General features: G+C 37.1%; 1 protein-coding gene across 6 annotated transcripts in view; it reads right to left on the reverse strand.

Moving 5' to 3' along the window:
• The window catches only part of RAPH1 (Ras association (RalGDS/AF-6) and pleckstrin homology domains 1), an 83,147-nt gene that overhangs the window by 51,022 nt on the left and 9,264 nt on the right, over positions 1-22,861 (reverse strand). For 2 of the 6 annotated variants that reach the window (XM_038142960.1, XM_038142955.1), the window contains exon 1: positions 21,492-22,856. The exons of 3 other annotated variants lie outside the window; for them this stretch is intronic. In XM_038142960.1, the coding sequence (XP_037998888.1) occupies positions 21,492-21,497 (6 nt within the window). In that variant the 5' untranslated portion in view covers positions 21,498-22,856. One more of the 6 variants, XM_038142957.1, reaches the window with a different exon arrangement.

A 22,861-nucleotide genomic window follows, 5' to 3' on the forward strand; every position in this document is an offset into this window, starting at 1 on the left:
TTTCTTATTACTACATATTGTTCTTATTTCATTTTAACTTGATAAAACAGGTCAGAGGAGACTTCAGAGGTCATCTGTAATTCTGAGGTCAGCAGAAGCCAATGTCTTCCATGGATGCAAGATACTGCAATCCAATTGCTCTAGGCAAAGCTGCTACCTGAATTTCTACTTTTGTAGGAGAGCAGAATGCATGTGCCTACCTTAAAAGAGGCAATAACATTAAAGCTAACTTTAATGTCATGGCACACTGCACTGCAAAAACACCGAACACATTAAATTAATCATCTGAATCTCCTCTCTTCTACCACTTGCTTTGAGTCCTGCACTGTAAGAAATGAAAGGAAGCACTTCCTAAAATCTAAGGGTGACGATGAAATTAAAACAAAACCAATATGCTTATGTAATATTGCTGCATCCTTCCACCAAGACTACAGCAGCTTTTATATTCTGTAAGCCAGGCATGCCTTCCCCAGCAAGATTCCTCTCCATGAGGCATCATGAAGTCCTCCCACATACAAAACTGGAGACAGCATGGTAGCAGCAACTCATACTCTGCTTGAACTTCTGCAAAGCAAACCTAAGCTGTATTCCACTTTTATCCCGCTTCAAAGCTTTGCCTTACTATTTCTTAGACTCTAACATGGACCAGAAATACTATAAACTCAAGACAAAACAGATTATACTTAAGGTGACATGGTCAAACTGCTGTAGAAGTGCTCACATAGCATTTCTCAATGTCTAGATACATTTGAAGAAAACAATTTTTATTTGAAAGCTAAAAGAAGCTATTAAAAGGGTGCCTTATGAAATATGACTGTGAACTAGCAAATCAAATAAATTGAAACTGCAATATAAATCACCCAGAGCACAGCATTTACAGAGACTTTACAATGCTAGCCTTTCCCTCTTTGAGCTGTTTCTAACACTCACTCTAGTTAGATGGACTTGTTTTGCAGCGCATTCATTACATGGCACTGTTCATAACTCACCCTTTCATTAAGAGAGAAGCTTGCTCTTTTTACTAATATTTCTGAGGATCTAAGCCATGGAAAGCATTCTCAATTTCCTATAAAGTGTTACTTTAGCTATTTTAACTTGGCATCAGAGACACTGCTTTGGTTCCAGTTACTCTGAAGACAGAATTAGCAGCCTAAAGAAAACTTTTACAAGTGAAGTACTGTTGTGTCAGCATGTCTGGCACTGAACCCTGTAGTACTTGCCAGCTCCTTGTAGTCCCCACCCAAGCTTCCTAACATCAGCTGCATTTCCTATGAGCCTGTCAACATTTACTTGCAAAAGGCACACAGAGGTTAGTGTCTCGCTTCAGCAACAGCTAATATTAAGTCGCAAGTTCAGTAAAAGGAACTCTTAGTACAAGTTCCACAATTGGAAGACATCCCAAAGGACACTAATTTAAGAATTAATTCAATAAATGAGGGCAGAGAAAAATGCTCAGAAAGCAGTATATGAACTTCTAGGCATAAGAACTCAAAACATTAACCACTTCAAAAAAGAGTGCACATTCCAATCAAAAACTTCAAATTTTCTTTTTTATAGCCATTTCTCACTGTTGTTGATCACAGCAAACATGCACTGCACTTCAGCACATTATGATCTAAGTGGGAGTTATCACACCTTTCTAAGGATACAACATCTTTATTTATAACAAGAAATAAAACCAGCATAAGGGGTGAGGGGTTGTGTGTGTTTTGTTTAGGTGGGTTGGAGTTTTTTTTCTTAAAGAAGTCGTTTAGAATTGAATTAGATATAAAAAATGGGGAAAGGATAATGGTTCTGATGTGATGCCATAAAGTAAGCCACTTACATTCCTAAAACATTTGCAGGGGAGCAGATTTTAAATAGTTTTTATTTCTGTCAATCTTGAACCAAATGACATGCCAAAGTAACTTCAGGATTAAAGTTATTTTTCAACACCTCACCTTCTATTCTCTTGAAGTACGTTGAAGTAGAACATAAAGAAAATGAGCAGCATCATTCTGGGATACCTGGATAAAACACAGTATCAACACAGTGTCGTCTTTCATATGGAAGTGAGGGTTCCTGCACTAAAAAGTGGTCTATGTATCATTTCATTATCAACTATAGACTGTGACAGTCTATTCTGTCTGCCTGAAATGCTGTTCAAACAAGCAGACTCATAATCACTCTAAGTCAACGATCTAGTTTCCAAAACAGCTCATTAGATTTTATCTTTAAATGCATGAAGCACAGTATTCTAGTATTAGATTATGAAAAATTATTACAGCTTTCATTAGAAGTTACCAGTTGTAATATTTAATCATAACCTACTATTGTAAATTACAGTGTAAAGAAACGAAACTCACCAATACTTTAGGGGAATAAAACAGAAAGATTTACTCTTTCAAGATGATTTTTATATTCTTAGTATGCCAGGACAAGCATGAGATATTAAAACACATGAGGAAAGATGGAAAGCCCAAGAGAAGTGCTTCAGATATACCATTTCAACATTTTCAAGAAAAGACACCACCACGGAATTCTGAAACTAAGAAACAGTTTTCTTTATATCAACAGCTTTGGGACAGAGTTATCAAAAGTGTACCTTATGTATCTTTTACTGAGACCCTGGCATGAGGGAAGTGTATTGCACTGAGACCTTATCCTGCCCACTTGCATGTTGAGACAGCAGTTCCTACCTTAAATTATCCAAGTTGATTGAGACAAATGAATTTTTTATTATATGGTTAATATAATAAAGAAAGAGTCTCTCCCTATAAAGAAAACACTGCACTGAAAAAAAAAAGCAGTTGTAAAATAAGTTAGTTGCAGGTTTTCTCCACACCACAATTCACTGATTAAGACTAAGAGAAAGAATAATAGAATTCTGAGTTCAACTAGAAACACTAATGTGCATAAAGGGTTAGCAACAATAATGTGTTTATTCGCTACAATTTCAGAAGCAGTATAGTAAGAATTTTGAACTAGAGATGCTTAAGTATGTTCAAAATCAACTGACAGCATAAAACCCCAAAATGAAAACATAACATCTTTCAGCCAACTGATGTTTCTACCTGCAACCTTTCTTATTATTTAAATACAAGCGTGCATAAGGTTCTGCTTGGTCCTGAAAAAAACAATTTGCCTTCTAAAAACAACTACTGAATTTGTTACAAAGCTATTTTAGGGATGCAGTAGACAAGGCACAAATGTTTGAAACACCGTCTCAAGAAATAACTGGTTTTCTGCATTTTAAAATCTAGCCTCAAGAACTATATAGCACACCCTGGTTTGGGAAACATACTTTCTCCAGACACCATTTGGACATCCAAGTTCCTTCATTTGTGATCATTCCTGTGCTATTATGCCAATACCCATTTCTGTTAAAAAGTTGTATATGATAGAACACTACACTAATATACCATATGAGTACATAAGTACAGAGTTCACACATAAACATAAGATTCTAGCAGGTTTTCATCTCTAATATTCATTCACCTGACTGCTTAAAGAAACAAGGCTACCTGAACAGAAAAAAAACCTAAAATGCTTTCACAAAACTGACAGGCAAAGCTCACATCCCTGTTCCATGTTTCTAGACTTTTTCATAATTAAAGTCATGGAAACAATGATAGGTACTCTGAGCACATATGTTCATTTGCATCCCATTAATACTCTGTCCATGTGACAGGGACCAATCAGATTTGGCACACTTTTCAGTCAGAGATTCTTATGCTATAACTGACACTAAAACTCCTCCTTTAAATTTAATAGCACACTAAGCCAGTGACAGTGCAGATCACTTGCTTTAGTATTTCTGTGTTTCTTCTTAATAAGCATAAAGTATTCTGAAAATAATTACTCCTGAAAAAGATATTTGGAGGGGGATTAGAAAGTTATAAGAAGCCCTTTGTGCATTATCCAATGTTCTATAACCCAGTTTATGTTAAAAGTAATCTAGATGAAAACCTGAACAAAAGAACATTTGTTTTCTTTAAGCTTCAAATAGCATAGTAATAGCTGAATACCTCCCAAGGCTGCCGCAGCACAGACATTCCAATGCCTCTCAAATTCAAAAACTAAGATACAAATCTGTCAGCCAAAAAATTCAAATTCAGAAAAAAATCTTAGGTCAAGTGAAAGTCTGTTTCAATATGCTATTTTTAGCCAACTTTGAGTTTCATTTTTCTTTTTTTTAAACCATGCTTCAGGCAATAGTTTTCCAGACTTGGCACTAACGAAACAAGGTGAAAACATGCTGAATGTCTGATAAAAGCTAAATCTTCAGACACTTCATTAAAAGCAGACCTTTCATAACCAACACTCTGAAATACTGTGAGTGACCTCTTGAAATCCTGGACATCAATGTATGTTTCACAAAAACCAGTCATATGTCAAGATACTGCAGATGTAATTAAGGTGTATAAAGCATTCCTTATTACTGTGACAACCTTGGATTTAAGTCTACTATCTATTTCCTGCCTTTCCTCCCTTACTCCCCAGCTGAGGAAGGTGTTTTTCTTCACATCAATACATAATCTGGCCCAAATTCAACTTATCTGTCCTGTCCAACTCAAGTACATTCCAATTATTAAGGAAGGAAGGGACTCAGCATTGCTCTGGAAAATTGTTTTTATTTAATGCCACACTTATTTTTTAAAACAAACTAATTAGTAGCAATTTGGAAATAGCATTGGCAAAAAAGAGAAACAAATGTTAACACACATGGGTTCTTTACGCTGTTCTTCAAAATTAAAATAGGCCATTGTACTTCAGCAAAAACTACTATTCTTCCAACAGAGGAAGTCAAGAGCAGAATATGCAATGTACAAGATTTCTTCAGAGCAACTGAAAGAACAAAGACAATTCCAGAATACACTGAAAGAGTTTAAAAGCTAAGTACAGTTTGAGTATATTTCAAGTCTTTTACTTTTTCTCAGGCAGTTGGTCTAGACTGCAGAACTCCAGCAAGTCTGGAAACCAGGCATGCTCACTTTATGGTCTTATTTTCAGGTTTAACTGGGAGATGCAAAACAGGACAGCCCACAGGATTCCCTTCTTTGCCCACTGATAGATGCAACATGCAAGAACGTACCTTTGAAACCACAGAAATGAAATCTGCTGTCTGAAAATGCATGTTTTGAACTGCACAGGCTACAATTTTAATAAAAGATCAACTAAGGCTGCTGAAAGTAACAGTTATTCAAACATTCACAGCGTGATTTCTAATGCTCCTCCTAAAATTAGGCACATGCCTGTGCAAGAACTTGCCTTTGCTTCTAGCTGTTTGTATTTCAAGCCCAGTCAAACAACAACCTTTTTCACTAAGCTCATAAAATATTTTTCTTTACATTATTTATAAGTTTGTTACATAAATATTTATAGCACACAAGCGAACACATAACTTACATTTTAACAACTGCTAATGAAACAATTGTTTGAAAAAGCAACTGGAAGAAAAAGTCTTCATCAGATACCAGATCGTAACATCAAAGCAAGTTGCTCACTGCTTCTGGAATCCCCCAAAACACATCAATGCTGTATACAGCAAACACAGGTTTTCTGAAACTTGGTGCTGTTCATGACAGCACTCTTATCCCTCTCACATTCTTACAGACTGTTCAACAACCGCCCCCAGAAATTCTAACCAGGAAAGTCAAACATATCACAGTTGCTCCCTAGTCTTCCACAGATTTAATACCTAATCTTTAGAACAAAGCAGACACAGATATGACAACTCAGTATTCTTCACAGACAATATGAAAGAATTGAGCTCTTTTTGGCTAGCAGCATGAAGAACAGAAAAACTATTTCCCATATTCACATCCTTTGCAGCTCCCTTTGTATTTAAGCAGAATTTGTACACTCCCGCTCTAAGTTTAGTTGACACTAGCACACACAATTTCCTGAAATAAACACAGCGAAGATAGCAGAATGTTGACTTCATCATCTTGGTTTCTAGCAGTGGGAAATCATTCTGATGTGCCACAGCAAAACCACCCACAGAATACCCGCCCATCCACCCCTTCTTTGCCTGAAAGCTTTGAGAGGTAAGATGGAAAATGCATCAAGCAGAATAGCCATAGGGCTGGTTTCTGGTTTTAAGCTGTCTTTGCATTATTTTTACTTTATATTGACTCTACTTTTCCACAACTGCAACATGAAATTTTAATTTAGTCCCTAGAGTGTGCCTCCTTGTATACTGGAATACATTTATAAGGTCTTCTTTCCTGTATGATAGGAGAAGCACCAAAATTACAGAAATGTCACAACAAGAATCTAACTGCATTTGAAATTTGCGCTGTTGGGAAGGCACACAATGAAACCTTTACTTCCTCCAATACATTTCAGCGCCTGACTCACATCTAGCCAAACAGATGCTGCCTTGAAAAGAAGGGGCTTTATCAATCATTGCATTCTATTTCCTGAACCAAGATTCCAGCCAGAGTACCCAAGTGGACATTAAATTAATTCCCATAAAAAGGGCATCCTAGATTACATCATGTCTCATTGAACAGTCTTTATGAAGACAACCTGAAGACAACTATAAAAATATTTAGATCATAAAAACATAACTTGCCTTAGCTAAAGTATTTTTCAAGTAGAGAGGAAAACAACCCTGTAAAATAACACTCATTAGTGCAGAAGCCAACATTTTAGATTAACCAGCTGAGACTAGAGAATTTTCAGTGTCTAGCCCGTCTTCAGTAGGCAGATAAATACTTAGAAACTACATTAGTGCCAATTTTCCAGAATCTTCATCATGTGGTTATTGTAACACAAATACTGCTGAAGCATCTCTTTGCATTCAGTTTTACCTTTGGAAGGATGGCTAAAAAAGAGTAATAAATATGAACAAGCAGACTAGGAATAGGTATGAATTTTGTTGCAATATTTGGCCTTATGCACATATCTCAGGGAATACCCAAATATTCCTGTAGCTGTGGCCCAGTAATAACAATCACCAGGCTAACAGCAGCACTTTCAGGATCACCCCGCACTTGAGAAGAAGCATTAGCCAACCAATCACTGGAGAATTCACATCCTTTTACAGACTGGTCTGTTGTGCCTAAAGGGTCTTTTTCTACCAAGAATAAATACTGAAAGAAACTAATTTTTACACATACACTACATTGTCTTTCAACTATAAGAAAGCAAAATAAAGCAAGCAACTGTCCACTACCCATAAAATTGAACATCTCAACAGTGCTTACTGTTACAAATGGTATAAATGAATGATTAAACCAACCAGAAGAAGGGAAATGAAAGAAAATCACTTAGGTCATAGGTCAAATTACCACGCAGGTGAGAGTACTTCCTCATAAGACTGAGCTACTCTATGCTTTAGAATAGTTAAAAACTAATTTTTGTTCAAAGGACCCTCTCAAAGGTTAAAAATAAGCATTATGCCAATGCTCACTTAAGACACCACAGCACACACTGGAAATCTGTATGATGTGGGTACTATCTAGACTCAGAAGTAGTTGCCAAATCCCTTTCCACAAGGACCTAGTGGCAGACTATGAACCATGGCTCAAAAAACAGATGAGTAATGCTTTAGCTATGATAAATAAACAACATTCTTCACAGGTTGCTTTTATGTCAGGGTATGTATTTTTTACACTAACCTCAGCTGGAACAGGCTGGAAGGCAACTTAGGTTTCCTGGTAAGTATTAAGACTACATTGTGAAGAGGGGCATTTCACTATAGCCAGAACTACTATCTCCAGAAAAAAAAAAAAAGAAAAAAATCTAAACCACAATTGCATATTTTTCAGAAGACCCACAAATGAATGTTTGATACCTCTCAAGAACATAGTTATTTCATTCTTAGCATTTATGAATCACCACACTTTGTTGTTTACAGCTAGCCATGACAAAACAGCATGACATTAAGAGACATCACACAGAAAAATATTTAGAGGATGAATAGGGGAATCATCTTTTGGCTGAAACATTTCTTTAAGAAGGAGAAAGTATATTCAATTTAGAAGACATCCGATTCTCTTTAATCCCACCTCTAACAAACTGAGCAGAAGAACACTGCCATAAACCAAAAATAAACACATCTCAACAGGCTACCCTGGCTCAACTAGTTTTATATTTTAAGCCACTAATAAGACCAGCTTTAAGTACTGCAATTGGCAGTCAACTTTCATCCTCCAACTTCATAGCGAACTGTAAGGAGAGACATAAAACCCCCCTCTATCCCCATCACTTTAGCATCACCAACCTCTGCACAGAAGGACACGTGTTTATTGAAGTGTGAGAGGTAGAGGAGAGGGAAAAAAAGAGGAAGTACATGCTGCACCATGAGGTTACCATGAGAAATGGAATTAGTCTGTAAGGAGAGGTTTTTTTCCATACAAGAGCTGTGTCTTGTGGGAGGCTTGGAAGGACTGCATTGAGGGAGCAGAGCTGAGAGAGAAGGGCTCGAGAGAGCCTTGTATATCTAGAAGAAAGAGTGATGTGGGGCTCTGGACAGGGATGAGCCCCAGCAGTCAAAACTGGAAGAAAAGGCTGGAAGTCAGCAGGAACAGGGCAGCTTTCTGTGAAAGCACAGGGGAGGGGATCACATGGCAGTTCATCAGCACTGCTCACTAGCTAGTGAGGCATATGTGCTGAAAGGGTCCCTGCCACACAATGAGACTTGGCAGCAACTATGTGGCACGAAAAGGAGAAACTACAGACAAGTTCTTCATGATATGGATATAGGTGGAAAAATATGTCTGTGAACATAAAAACTGCAGGAGAATCACTGCTTCAAGAGAGTATTTTATCAGCATCTTCCCTTGGGTCTTGCAGGTGATTAAGCAAAATTTCAGATACCCATAAGACTCACATGCAACAAGAAATAGAAAGCCAACATCCTGCTGCATGAACTTCAATTCACCATTTTTCTTGGTGATATTTTAAGAATCCAAGTTGTATTTTGAGAATTCCACCAGGTAAGAGAAAAAAACCCAAACAACACCTGGAGGAAGTCCTACACTTGCTCAATTCTTCTTGCTTTTCTCCTCAAAAAGTACAAGAGAAGCCATTCCAGAAGTGAAGTCAATCCACAAAGCAGTTTATGAATGAAATCTGGTTAAGCAAGATGACAAAGCTGGATGCCACCACCACTTTTCTCTAGCAAAGCCTGCACAAATTCCTGAAGAGGAGAGATTGAGCAGATTTAGAAAGACATACTCACCACTGATAAAAGCTGAAAATACCACTTAATTCTTATTTGTCATTTTAGCAGAATGTCACTGAAGAACTCTCTCCAGAGCTTCTGACCCCTCCCCCCAAAACCAACCCCAGGAAAAGAAAACAAAATAAACAACACCCCACCCCGCAAAAATTAAACCAAGTAAAAAACCCATCGAAAACTGACAATAGTTCTCCTGACATTTTTTTCTTTTTAATACTTTCTTCTCTTGGGATTTTTCTTCTGCTGTTAATTCAACATCCTTTCTCTCAAGGGTGGTTTAATGATCTTAAAGCAAGAAGTCCACACAATAGCTCAAACCAGTATCAGCAATTGAAGGTATGAAATTTGTCACAGACTGCCAACAGGAACCTAAACACTGCCAACTGAGCACTGACCTTAATCTTTAGCTTATAAGCCTTCTGAAACTAATTAAAATTTTTTTAAATTAATTTTGTCTACTTAAGATATTCTGAAAAGATATATGTTCATACTGAAAGGCTGCATTACTTCAGTTTCTAAATAAATCTTGGCACGAGAAAGTGAGGGAGGGAAGCAGAGAGAAACACTACAACTGGGTACCACTCCCTGGAAAAAAAAGTATTTAAAGCAAGAAAGAAGCCTCAACATAAAAAAGTTTTGCTATGTCAAAGGTTAGAGAAGTCTAAAAGCCAGTTAACACAAACTGATGCATTGCAAAAGACTTTATCTAGAATTTAATTGCCTCAAGATTAAGACCAGATGTAAATATTTAACACAGAATCAATGTTTTAAAGTATGCATTCCTGAAAAAGTAAGGAAATTACCTTCCACAGCAAAAAGGAAAAAAAATACAGTGTAAGTTATGCCACTGAGAAAGCAAACATGAAATTTCTACACAGTAAACGAATCATGAAGATGGGGCTGACAGCTGGGTTTTGTTAAAGGAGGACTTTAAACAGAAGTATTTAAACTCATGGGATTAGGCCAGCATTCCTAAGAAATGCTGTTCAGATCTTAAGCTGTGGAGACCTTGTCTAAGCAGCTCAGCAAATGAGTCACATAAACAACTACTGTAAACTCTGCTGCCACCACACTTGGTAGCCTTGTGAATTAAGCTTTTCTTGTATATGAAAACTAACGACAGTGTTTTGCTACTGGAAGGGGGGGCAGGAGGAAGAAGGAGGAAACAATCAAGTAAATCAGCAGACTCCATACTGCCACTTAAAATCATAAGTTTCATGTTTTCTTCCCAAAAAATTATCTTTCCTCAAACACTTAAACTAATGAGATTTTTAATTCAGTGAAGGGTAATCCTAAGCAGGTGGTTCAGAGCTGCTATTATACACACAGATACATATATGCTGTGCATTACATTTCACTTTATGTTTTGCTTACAAACCTACTTGGAAATTCTGTCACTTAGTATTCAATTATTCATATCTCCTACCCAAGTCTGATGCTGTGGTAAAGATAGGGCAGATTTAGATGAAAAGAAAAAAGAACAGCATAGGCTGATGAAAATGACCTTTAAGTTTACAAAAAATGTTTTTAAAAGTAGCATTTCTTAGATCAGATTGATACAAGGCCACCTTAAAGTAAACACATTAACTTGTTTTATGTGTAACTTTCTTTTTTTTCAAATACAACAAAAATGAATGTGCTTTTTTTCAACATCTTCTAAGGAAGGGTCACACTGAAAAATACTTAATACTATTCTAATTTCCATGCTGAGAGACACAAATTCAGGGGGACAGGACTGAGATACTTCATGTCAGTCATCAGTCTGGGGGCAGATCCCCTCCCCTCACTGCTGAACGTGAACCTCAAAGGTCCAGCAGCTTCCAAGCACTTAAGGATGGAACTCTGCAGGACAGCTCACAACAGCCTCCCACAGAATGATCAGCAGCAAAAGCAGGATTATTTCTTTTGACAGCTGCTACTCTGACTGCTGTCCAGGCAGCTAGAGAGGCTCTCCTCCACCACGCTGGATTTGGAACTATTCATTTGGAAGCCACAGGTGAAGACAACTTACGTATTTCTCAAGACAGATAGGGTAGTAACTTTCAAAATCATTTCCACAGCCCATTCAAGTTTCCCACGAAAAGCAAAGCTGGGAGCAGGCTCTGTGACATGCCAAAGGCAGCAGATCATTTGTGCTTGCCCCTCCAGAAACAAATTCACCTGGAAACACACATTGGGCTGTGCATACCCAAGAGTTTCAGTCACATAGGAAAGGAGGAGCTGCAGCACATTCTTCCTCCTTTTTCCTTCCTGTCCTCCCCTTGGATAAATATACCATCTGTTCAGATGAAGAAGCTGAGCGCCAAAATATTACTGCACTTCCAGCAGCAAATCCTTGCACTTACCCTATTCTCAGAAACATGCCAATGGCAAAGGGGCAGCCTACCCGCTTACCTGCACTGCTCTGCAGGATCAATGCATTCATCAAATATACCCCCAACTATTATCAGCGGAGTAAATCTATACACACTTTTTAGCAATGCATTTGTGAAATTCAGTCAATTTCTTATTGTTATCAGCATTTAAGTGCTGCAGAATATTAAAAAAAAAAAACAAAAACCAAACCAAACCAAAAAAACCCCACACAATACATTTTGGATGGAGGTTGTCTTTGCATTTAGAAAACACTGACACAACTGGCTCAGAAGCAATTAAATTGTGAAGTTATCTTTCTCTCTATTCCAGGATAAACTTTCTACACTAGTTTTCAAAGGAGTTTTTGGAAAAATGTCTCTACAATCTTTCCTGATATCTTCTTATTTTATTTTAAGCTCCCACTCCTCCAGTTTAAAACAACTTACACATTAAAGCTTGAGCCAGGCCAACACCTCCTTGCTGTTGTGAAAAGGAAGAAATCTCTTTCCATCCATTAGCATGTTGCTCCAGAACATCAGTGAGCCTGCTCAACCTTCTAAACTATCAGAAAACCTACTCAACACTCCAAACACAAAACAGTCTTTCTGCTGAGGTCACAAGCAGCAACAGATTGCCCTGTGACGGACAAATATTAGAGCCAACACTTTCTTTTGGGTTCATACCAGACAGCTGGGAGAATGGACAGGGAAACACATAATTGGGACATCCCCTTTTTGGAAGCAGCAAGTTCACCTGTAACAGGCTCGCCTGTAACCTGCAACTCCACTTCTAGCTCAGAGTATACTGTAAGATTCAAGCACTTGTTTTATGTTCTCAAGCTCATAATAAGCAGAAAGGTCTACCTTTGCCATTAATATAGAGAAATTTTCAAATTCTGCCTGCTGTAGAGCACATGCAATTACATATGTATGACATTGAAAAACCAGTATAATTTTGATGAATTCGCATTTATGTTAAATTTGGATCAGTTTTACCAAATTAGTAAAATGACAAGTCTTAATGAATTCTTTCACTACAGACATGTTTAAAGCTTGTACTTTTTATTACAAGCACTTAATATTTCAGTACTTTTCAGATATCAAGTTAATCCCTAGAGAAGACTACATTTAAACAGAAGTAGGAACAAGAAAAAAAAAACCACAAAGCATTACCACCCATAAATACATTTATAATTCTGAACTCAGAAAACTTCCAGTTAAACTCTGTAGCACTGAGGCAAAATGTATGAAAACACAGCATGCCCATGCCATTAGCTAAACACAAAAACAGCATCTTACCGTTTGCACTTTTTCATTTAATGCTTACAAGCACAGGTCAGACATTTCTGCAAACTTAAAAATTTATTCCACAAGCACAGAACCTTGCTTGTATCTGTGGAATTGTCTCAGAACCAACACAAAGGCAACATGTCTGCTTGAAAATACATCTGTATAGATACATGTAATTTAAACATATACATTACTTATATAATAAAAGTCCTGTCAATGTAAGCTAATCACTAGAGTACTCTCTAAGTATTTATAACATTTGATTCTTTTGGTGCATGAGCAAAGGCACAGCTCTGTTAAAAAGCATCACAGAACTGATGACATAAAGGTACAATTGAATAGCTGTTGCAACACAAATTCCACTAAACAGTACAGTTTACCAGGCCCGTCTTTGTAGCACTGTTTTCCCAAGTTAGCAGGAACAAACAAGACATCCTTCCCTTGGATGCAAACATTCCTTTGCCACATGAAAAGGCATGAAGCTGCACCAGGGAAAGTTCTGACTGAACATCAGGAAAAGGTTCTTCACTGAAAGAGTGGTTGGGCACTGGAACACGCTCCCCAGGGGCATGCACCAAGCCTGCCAGAGTTCAAGGAGCATATGGATGATGCTCTTAAGTCATTTCATATGGTTTTGGTTTAGGTAGTCCTGTGAGGGACAGAGAGTTGGACTCGATGATCCTTACTGGGTCCCTTCCAACTTGAGCTAAACTGTGATTCTATGAATATCTTCTTTGGATGCAGACACAACTGTGCAGTTTACTACTAAGTGCATGAAGTTAAAGCCACCTCAATTCCTGGTAGTCTGACTTATACACATTAACTAGCCGATAGAGGCTGCTTCTCCTGGCAGCGTAAGAAATAATTCTGCAGCCTTCATACGAAAATGGTTACATCATAATACTTAAGTTCACATTTGTATTAATGTTTGCATGTGGCTTCATTCAGATGAGCATCCACAATCGGCTGGCACCACCAGCACTGAGTGCAGTAAGCAATGAGAAATGGGGTGACCAGCTTCAGGCAGAAGTAACAGAGCACCTTTCCTCCTACACTTTTTCACAGCCCTCCAGACTACACCATGTGCTTTTGAACCCCCTACATACCAGTGAAACTGCATCTGGTTTGAGGGGGAGTGGGGAAGCAGGTGGGAGAGCACGAAAGGTTAATGTTATACTGCAATATTTTCAAAAAGAGCTAAATTCAAATTCTTTCATAAGAATACTAGGATCACTCATAATTCCAGGCAAGGAATAGTAAGGGCTCACAAAATTCTGTGAAATGACCAGAAATTAAAAGTGCCAAACTAAGCCTGGAGTAACTCTCACAAAGTAAATTTTTTTTAATCTTTTCACTACATTGCCAGAGGCAAGACTGTAGAATTCCTTTGGAATGACACTTTCAAAGTACCTTCTGCTACACCTTTACTTGGTGTAAAAAGTACTCACAAGAACCCTGCTGTATACTCTGCTGTATATACTCTGCTGTACTCTCCCTAATACATTAATGCTAAGTTTTTTAATAGAATTCTAATTGCAACTACACCAAAGTTTTGGTTTTCAATGTTTGCAATTCTTTTTCTCTTCCAGAAAGATGAAGAAACAGCCTTATATTCTGCTTTCTGGAAAAGGCCGGGAGAATGACTACTTTCCATTGTCCTTTTCCAGCAGAGACATATCTCTCTAGGATACTCTTAAAGTTTTCCTGATGCATAAGGTATCTTAGAAATTCTTTGTTTCAAGCGATATACAGAGCTCAGTAATCAAACAAAGCTACCAGCCAACTACCAGTACTCTTGGCAATGGATGAAGTTCCTTATGATACTCTGCACAAACAGCTTGTTGGTGTTGAAATTATCTGGCTCTAAAGAGCATCGCAAAATACAGATACTGTATTTATTATTGTTCTGTTATACAAGTCAAGAGTCCAACAAAAATTTCAGAAAATTTCAGGTAAGCAACAGTTTGTCAAGAAAGAAATGTTCCTGCTTTTTTTTGCCATTACACCTTAATATCAGATGTCACTGAGGCTCAATCTTTCCTGAACTCAATGGGAAAATGGGAAGTTTGCAGGAAGTCTAACTAGCCAGACATTTTATTCATCTTTCCCTGATAGAAAAGTAATGATATTACCAAGATATGGCTTAATCAACAAAAATTAACACAACATAATACCTTTTACAGACACTGATACTACAAGACTGTTAAAAAAACTCAACATTTTTGTAGATGTGTTATATTATTACTAACACACACTATTTCAGTTTTTTCTATAGAACATAAAAATTCACGTCTTCATACAAAAATAATTAGATACAATTTTAAGCATTAGAATTTAGAAAACCAGGGCAAAAAATGAGCTTAATACCATATTGCATACTGAGTCTGCATCAAGCTCCAAGAGCCATGCCCCTTCCTAAGGCAAATACAACCTCAGTTTACATCACTGGTGCAGCCAGGCTCAGTTCCTTTCCTAAATACTTAAGCCTGTGTCCACAAGGCTGATCACCAGTGCTGTCATTTCCTTCAGTGTAATCTGGAGAGCAGCAGGAAACGTGGCTCACAACAAACGCAGGAATACCGGACATACACATACGAAAAAGAACCTACCATCCCCTCTGAGCCTGTTTGGGAAGTCTGACCAAATCTGCAACTTAACCTTAGTGAACACCTCTCAGGATTAAGGGTATTCCGGTCATGAATTCTCACAGTTGAAGAGTTTTCTGCTATATAAAACCAGGACAAACTCTTATTCTAGACATACATTCTTCTGGCAGGGCTATGGGAGGAGGTTATATCTAGCTCACAGAAAATTAGGTCACCCATTTTATAAGCAAATATAAATTGCACGTTGAAGTCTGTAAGCATTTCATAGATACTCTCACTCAACAGAAATTTGGAAGAGATTTATCACAAATTCTGCATAGAGCTAGAATAATTATAAATGCAGGAGGAAGGAAGTTCATATTTACAATCTTAGACAAACAAGAAAAACATTATATCATCTTAGCAGCTGTGTAAGAATTTGGCAAGCCTCTGAGTAAAGTTTTTTTCCGAACATCCCAAAAGAACAATTATTTTTGTTTCCTGGAACATATCTTCTTTGGTATAAAGACCTCTCTAAGGATTGAGCCAGATGAATAAACTACAGAATACAACACTGAAAGTGGAATGTGTACCACAATGACTATTTTTACTGCTAAAGCAGCTGAGTTGACCACACTGTATAAGGAATGCAATTTGTGACACTAGAAATGCTAATTATTTGGACCACATTCACATCTTCATAAGGACAAGGGTTGGCAAGAAAGAACTGATCTGGCATTAATTTGCTGTAGCCCAAATGAGGCACATAGTGGCAAGAGTAGCTATTTAAACTGTAGGTGACACTGATTAGTTAAAAAGCCATGTAACAATTAATCTCTTAATTCAGTACCACATCAATATTTAAAATGAAAATAGTTTCCTAATTGTGTTTGCCTACTGCTCTGTGAAAAAGTTTATGCAGATGCAGAAGTTTGTCGCACATCGTATTAGCCCACAGTCTCATTTACTTGATTGCTAACAGTAAAGTGTGAAGTGGCTGGAAGATTTTTATAGTTTCTATACTATAAAAATAAATAAACTATAAATTTTATAGTTTTTATATAAACTATAAAATATAGTTTATATTTTTTATTTCTTGTAGAAAAAAATTTTACACTTGAATCTTAGATCTCTATCTCACACTGAATCAAATCAAAGCAGCAGATGCATGAAAGGATTTACAACGAGGTTTAAAAAAGAAGAATTATTTCATGGCTTTTACCATTTTTCTATCTTCCTTCAGACCTTTAAATGCCCATTCAGATCTTGGTCTTGCTGGCACCTTCTTCCTATTACTTTTCTAAAGGATTTATAAAGTTTTGCTGATAGCAGCTACAGTCTAGCATACTCTGAAGGGCCAGCTTGTTACAAATCGGAATAGGTTTAAAAGCCAAAAAAGAAAATCAAAAATCATTTTTGTAGAGTTATAAATTTCATTCCACAGGGAGTTTTCTGCATATTCTCCCTTCAACCCAACACATCTACGCAGTAAAAGTAGCTTATAACTACTAAAACATATAGCTGAATTCCTTGTGTATATTTATTTATGAGTAACTTGGGCCAGGGTCCAGGTCCAGACCGTAAAGGAATGTTGAATTTGACAGTGCCATACATCTGCTGCCACCAGCAGGAGGGGAACACCGGAAAATATTGGTGAAGGCCTTCATCCATCTTCACTCTTCAGAACTGGAGACGGTACTCCATCACAAAAATGAGGTGTTACTGCTCTTCCTATTAAATCATCACCTTCTTCTTCCTCCTTTTCCTCCACAAGAAGCACGTTGAAGTGCATTCATACAGGCCAGGGTATCTCGTCTTGTTCATTTACACCACAGCAAGCAGTTCCCTTACTAACTCTAGAACATGGAAGAGGGATGGGTAGAAAACATGGTCCAGCTGCCAGAAAATGAAGCTGTTTTGACATACTTGTCATGACATTAATCTCCCCTCTCCTCCCATTCAGTAGCAGAAACAGAATTAAAACTAACAAAATCTTTTGGTTCCTGACTGTAAGAACAAACAAGGATCTTTTTAAAAAGCTGGAAAATTAGGGCAAGGTAGAACAGCTCTTCAACTGGTATGACACATCAGTAGAGCCAACAAACAATGAAATCTAATTTTAAAATGAGTAGTCAACTTCAGTGAAACATGATCAGTGCTTTCTGATTCTACGTCTGGCATCCAAGAACACTTTCTTCAATGCTTTTCAGGGAGACTTCTAGTAATGTGACAGGAATTGTGCCACATTAGACTTCAGATATAAATCTTTAATGAGAAAAGATTTTTTTCAGACCACAGCCTAATAGAAGACAAGTTGGCTGTGTCTAGCATAAGGGATGGAAGTTATGTTTGGGTCTTTAAAATAAAGTAACAGATGACCATAAGAGACACCCAGAAACAGACAAGACATTTGAATTTTAATAGCACATAGGTGTGTTAGGAAACAAGAGATTAAATCACGGTTTTTGTGACTCAGTGGATAAAAAGATTTGACATGAGTCAAAGCAACAGGTTTTTAAACAGGTGACATGCACATAAGCCATTTTATAAAGCATAAAAACATCCACACCATCTGAGTTAGGTATCTAGGCTCAAAAAGCAGAGTGCATGTAGCCTCTACATACATTTGTGCAGAATGGAAGATCAAGAAGTTAACTGCCAAATTGATTTTGCAGGCTGTGGTGGGACAAAAATCAGACTTAGAATCAGATCAAGGACAACCCAAACATTTAATAAAGTACTAAGGAAAAGGGAGTTTTTTCTTAGAAAAAACCCTATGCTTTTTGACACTACTATGCAAAATATTTCAGATGCTGTATCCAATATAACCTCAGGGTAAAGATAATGAAAACAACCAAACAAAAAATAGTTAACAATGTTATGAATAACACAGAAATCATTCAGAAGTTCAGTTCGCAGGTCATGCTGCATAAAAATAAGATGGAAGATGCTAATAAAACAGTTTAAAAAGTAACTAATTCCAATATCTTCATTATGGTACTGGAGATTTCTTGATGCAAAGCTCCCACATAAGTATAAATACATCATCACTCCCCTCTCATAATCTAGTACTGAATGAAGCAGGAAGACCTCTCCTTCCCTGCATAAGGAAAGGGTTAAAACTAAACTACCTGTAGGGCACAGCAGACAATCCAAGCAACTTGTATATGCAAAGTCAGAAAGTTTCTCTACATAAATCTTCTGATTAACCTTAAGCAAGTAAGGTCTTTTTTTTTTTTTTTTTTTTGCAAGAGTAAGTGACAGGAGAAAGAAGAAAGACAGTGTTAAGAAGTCAAGAAAGGTTAGTGTACTTGGGACTGGATGATGTTACACACATACCAAAGACAGCAGATACCATTTAAATAATAATTTTACAAGTCAAAGACTGGAAGGAAGACCTCAACAGCTTTGTCCTAAAAAAAGCCAAGAGACCATAAACAAACACCAAAAACCCCCAAACCATGACACTCTCCACCCCTTTGCAAGTAAAGGAAAGCAAATGAGTTAAGTCTACTCTCTTAGGAAAAATAAATACATGCCCAAAAATCAGTGGAAGAAAGTTGGAATGATTTCTACACAGTGCTGTTGTTGCAATGCTAAACACTGCTAAACACTGGAGCATGGACCAAGAATGCATTCCTAGTACTCACTTCTATCATTTTCTAGCTGCAAATGTATTAAAAGGTTCAGAAAGTCAGAAAAGAAAAAACCCTTTTATTTACATGAATATACTTTTTGCACACTTGTTCATAAACAGCACTAGTAAAGAGGCACATAGTATTACCAACATATTCCATTACTAGACTTCTCAGATATTTAAGTCCCACTAAAGTCTTTTAAGACATAGTTAGATTTTAGGGTTGGTTTGGGTATTTTTTACTGAACTATTTATACACAAGGTAGATTTTATTGTGCTGGTGAAGCTGAAACAAATTCTGTTTTCATACAGTTGGATTTGACACTCAGCTGAAAATGCTCTTTTGCATTGAACAGAAATCTTGCAACACACTTTGAAGGATGATACATGGAAGTAGAAGAGATAAGGAAGGAATTACCTGGGCAGTTTCCCCATAATATTGAAGGAAATCTTAAAAACAATTATATTTTACTAAACTTACAGAAAGGTGAAAGTATGGATCATGCTGTTTTGCTTTTTATTGTTTAACAGAATTCTAGAACCTTAACCTCACATTCTGATACTGTCTCATGACACAGAAGTATAGCAAAAGCCTGTCATAACTGTGAGGAGTGAAGTTAGTGCAATAACCACTCTTTGAAAGCCTGGCCATGAACAAACATGCACTTGGCAATTTTAGTCAAGCAACTAGCCAAAACTCGTTATTTAACGGACAGTAGCTAGAACAATCAGCAGCCAATCACTCACCAATGAGGCGCTGCTATGCTATAAGTAGCATTTGCTCTGTCGGAGCTGCCAGTGGACTCTCACGCTTATTTAGGAAACTGCCTGGCTGTGATCCCATGGCAATACCACTGAGAATGCCTACCAGGAATCCACGCCTGACTGCCAGCACTGTTTCAATGGCACTGTCTCTTTCTATTCAGTGCAACCACTTACGAGCTCTGGAAATGAAAGAGCTCAACCACAAGCCAGAGTGTGCTCCACAACATCATTCAAGAAGCAATACCTGTAAAAACCAAAGGGGATGCATCCTAAGACCTTGTTTGTTCCTGGTCTCAACTTGCCATCTGATGTCACAGCCTTCTCTCAGAAGAAAACCAGTAGAAGAACAATACATCTGCAGAATCATTCACAACCCTTGTGATAAGTAGTAAGGTTAATTCTAGCAGCACCTCTTTCCAGCTCTATTATTTTAACAGTCAAAAAACCCTATTTTAAAAAATTCAATCAAGTCACAGAAACCAATTCTCAGCCCCTTTTTCAATTCCTCTGCATCATCTAAGAACTCATCCCAGCTGAGGAGAATATGCACAAAGCACAGGAGTAACACAGATCATAAATACTATTCAATCTCACACCGTGTGCATTTTATGGTGGGGAATACAAAGCAAAATATCCTGCCTGGTTCTCAGTGGACAGAATGTCTCCTGTGGGACAGCTCTAGCCAACAACATCTAAGAGCATGCATACAAACATAAGCCCGGGTGCAGGAAGCAACTGGGCACAGAAAAAAAGCATTTTTCTACCTATCCAGTTTCAAATCAAGAAGTATTTCAGAAGCAAACATTCCAAGATGAATTCCCAAAAAGAGGACAAGAGAGCTACACAGAATTTTCAAAACTACTCGTTGTTTGCAACTCCACTAAAGAACTGGAAGACTGCATGAAGGAAAAAAAGATGAATGTAACAAGAGAGTAGAAAAAGTGTGTTTCAATGATGACAAGGACAGCATTTAATCCATAATATAATGCTTCCTCTGTGGCAGACCTAACTTCCTCTTTTGAAATAATGTCCTGCTCCTCAAGACACTATAAAAGCTCAGCAATACAGAGAGGGCACATATCGATTTTTTACAGAATGCAAAGTCATGGATATTATTTCAGTGCTTATTTTGATCACCTTTAAAAAGCAATATATCAGAGTTAGTTACAAACATACTTTCTAAATACAATCTATAACATGCATTGGCAGTACAGTGGCAATAAAAATATGAAAACTGCATCGTTATCTATCATGCACATCTAATGACAGAAAGATCATCACTATTAGCTACTGTTGAAATACAAGCCTCAAACCACACATTCAAACTAGTTCCACATAGCTACACAGACGATTCTTGATGCACACAGAACCAGACTGCTGCTACCCTCCCCAGGGAAATGTTACCCATCACATCATGAATGCAGGCAGAACTTCAGAAATTATGGCAGAAACATTAAGTAAACCAAGAGTGTCTTTTACTGGGCCTTCAATTACCTCACAGAGCTGTGCTCTGCAGTTTAATAGACTATTCCATCACAGTATTACATCTCTCCACAATGAGTCATGTCAGGCAAAATTTTAAGTTTTCGTTTCAAAAAGTGAACTAATAATATAATATTTTAAATAGTTAACCATCTACATATTCCAAATTCTACTAAAAAACCAAAAGAACTTAATATTCTACTTACCACCATTTCAAACAATGGCTATTACAATACTCCAAAAAGTTTGATACTTCACTATGAGTGTCTTGAAATAAACAGACATAATAAAAGGCAATGATTTATGATGCACAGTATCCAGATACTAAATATTTAGTCATACTGCAAAAATAAGAAAAGCCCTACTTTTGTATATATGTTAGCTCAATATTCCCATTAATAATACTGCCTGAATCATGCTAAAATACCAAGAGTTCATTGCAATCCAGCAGAAGTCATTTTAGGAATGAAGCAGCAGCTGCTGAATCTATCAGTAGGCTCTGCTTTCTAAACTCTTATGGGCACTTTGTTAATATAGTGAAGGCATGCGCAGTTGTAAACTCAAATATTTAAATTCTCACTGCAAGGCAAAAAGAATGCAGACAACATAAGGCCAGCTGCAATTTTCACATTTCCATAAGAGAACAACTGATCTTTTATCTTGCTTTTCAACTCACTCTAAAACAGAAAAAAAAGGTATTTAGGCAGCTTTAACTAGAACAATGTACTACACAAGACACATCAATATCTTGTAGCATTTTATCATGTTTCATCAGATCATGTGTATAGAAATGTTCTCAAATGCTCACAGCCTGTCAAGAGTTGTATTACAGAGCATGCCAGATTAACCTTATCTCAGAAAGTTAATAATGAGCATTACCACACCAAAAAAAACCTTTTTCCTAGTTTCAGGTGATGTACATTCTAAACAAATGGAAGACCACGTACCTTCACAATTAGAAAAATAATGTAGGTGGAACTCAACTTCAGAAGGGGTTACATTAACTTATACAAAATAAAGACACTAGATAAAGTGTTAGGAAGACATTGCTTTAAAACACATTCTCCTGTTTTGCAAATACAGTCCTATTTTACTATTGGGTAATGCATCTTTTACACTGAAGTGTAAAAAGACACAAGGCTTGCCCATGGTTATACTATACAGGACAAAATTTGCATTGTCATCTTCAAAATTAGAAAGGATACAGGTCACAATAATTACTGGAAAACATTAATCATCAGAAGTACTAAATAATGAGGAATAATCTAAGAAGTGAAAGATAATACTATAACTTGCTTTATGTAGTGCACTGAGATCAGTCTTTAGACCATAAAGCAAGCAACAACAGGTTCAATTTAAACTCTTCCCATGACAAGGACAGCAAAACAGCATGTACATTAAATCAAAGTAATTTGCATCATGTGGATGTTTTTTCTGTGCACAATGTGTATTTTAAATCTAAAGGCCACACAAAGCTAACATACTTTTAAATTATCTAGAAAAACAATAAACACATGAAATCACTTCCTAAGCTTTCAGGCCTCACAGTCTATCCAAGCTAACTTCCTATATGATA

The sequence above is a fragment of the Motacilla alba genome, chromosome 7 (assembly GCF_015832195.1).
Source record: "Motacilla alba alba isolate MOTALB_02 chromosome 7, Motacilla_alba_V1.0_pri, whole genome shotgun sequence".
Taxonomy (NCBI): domain Eukaryota; kingdom Metazoa; phylum Chordata; class Aves; order Passeriformes; family Motacillidae; genus Motacilla; species Motacilla alba.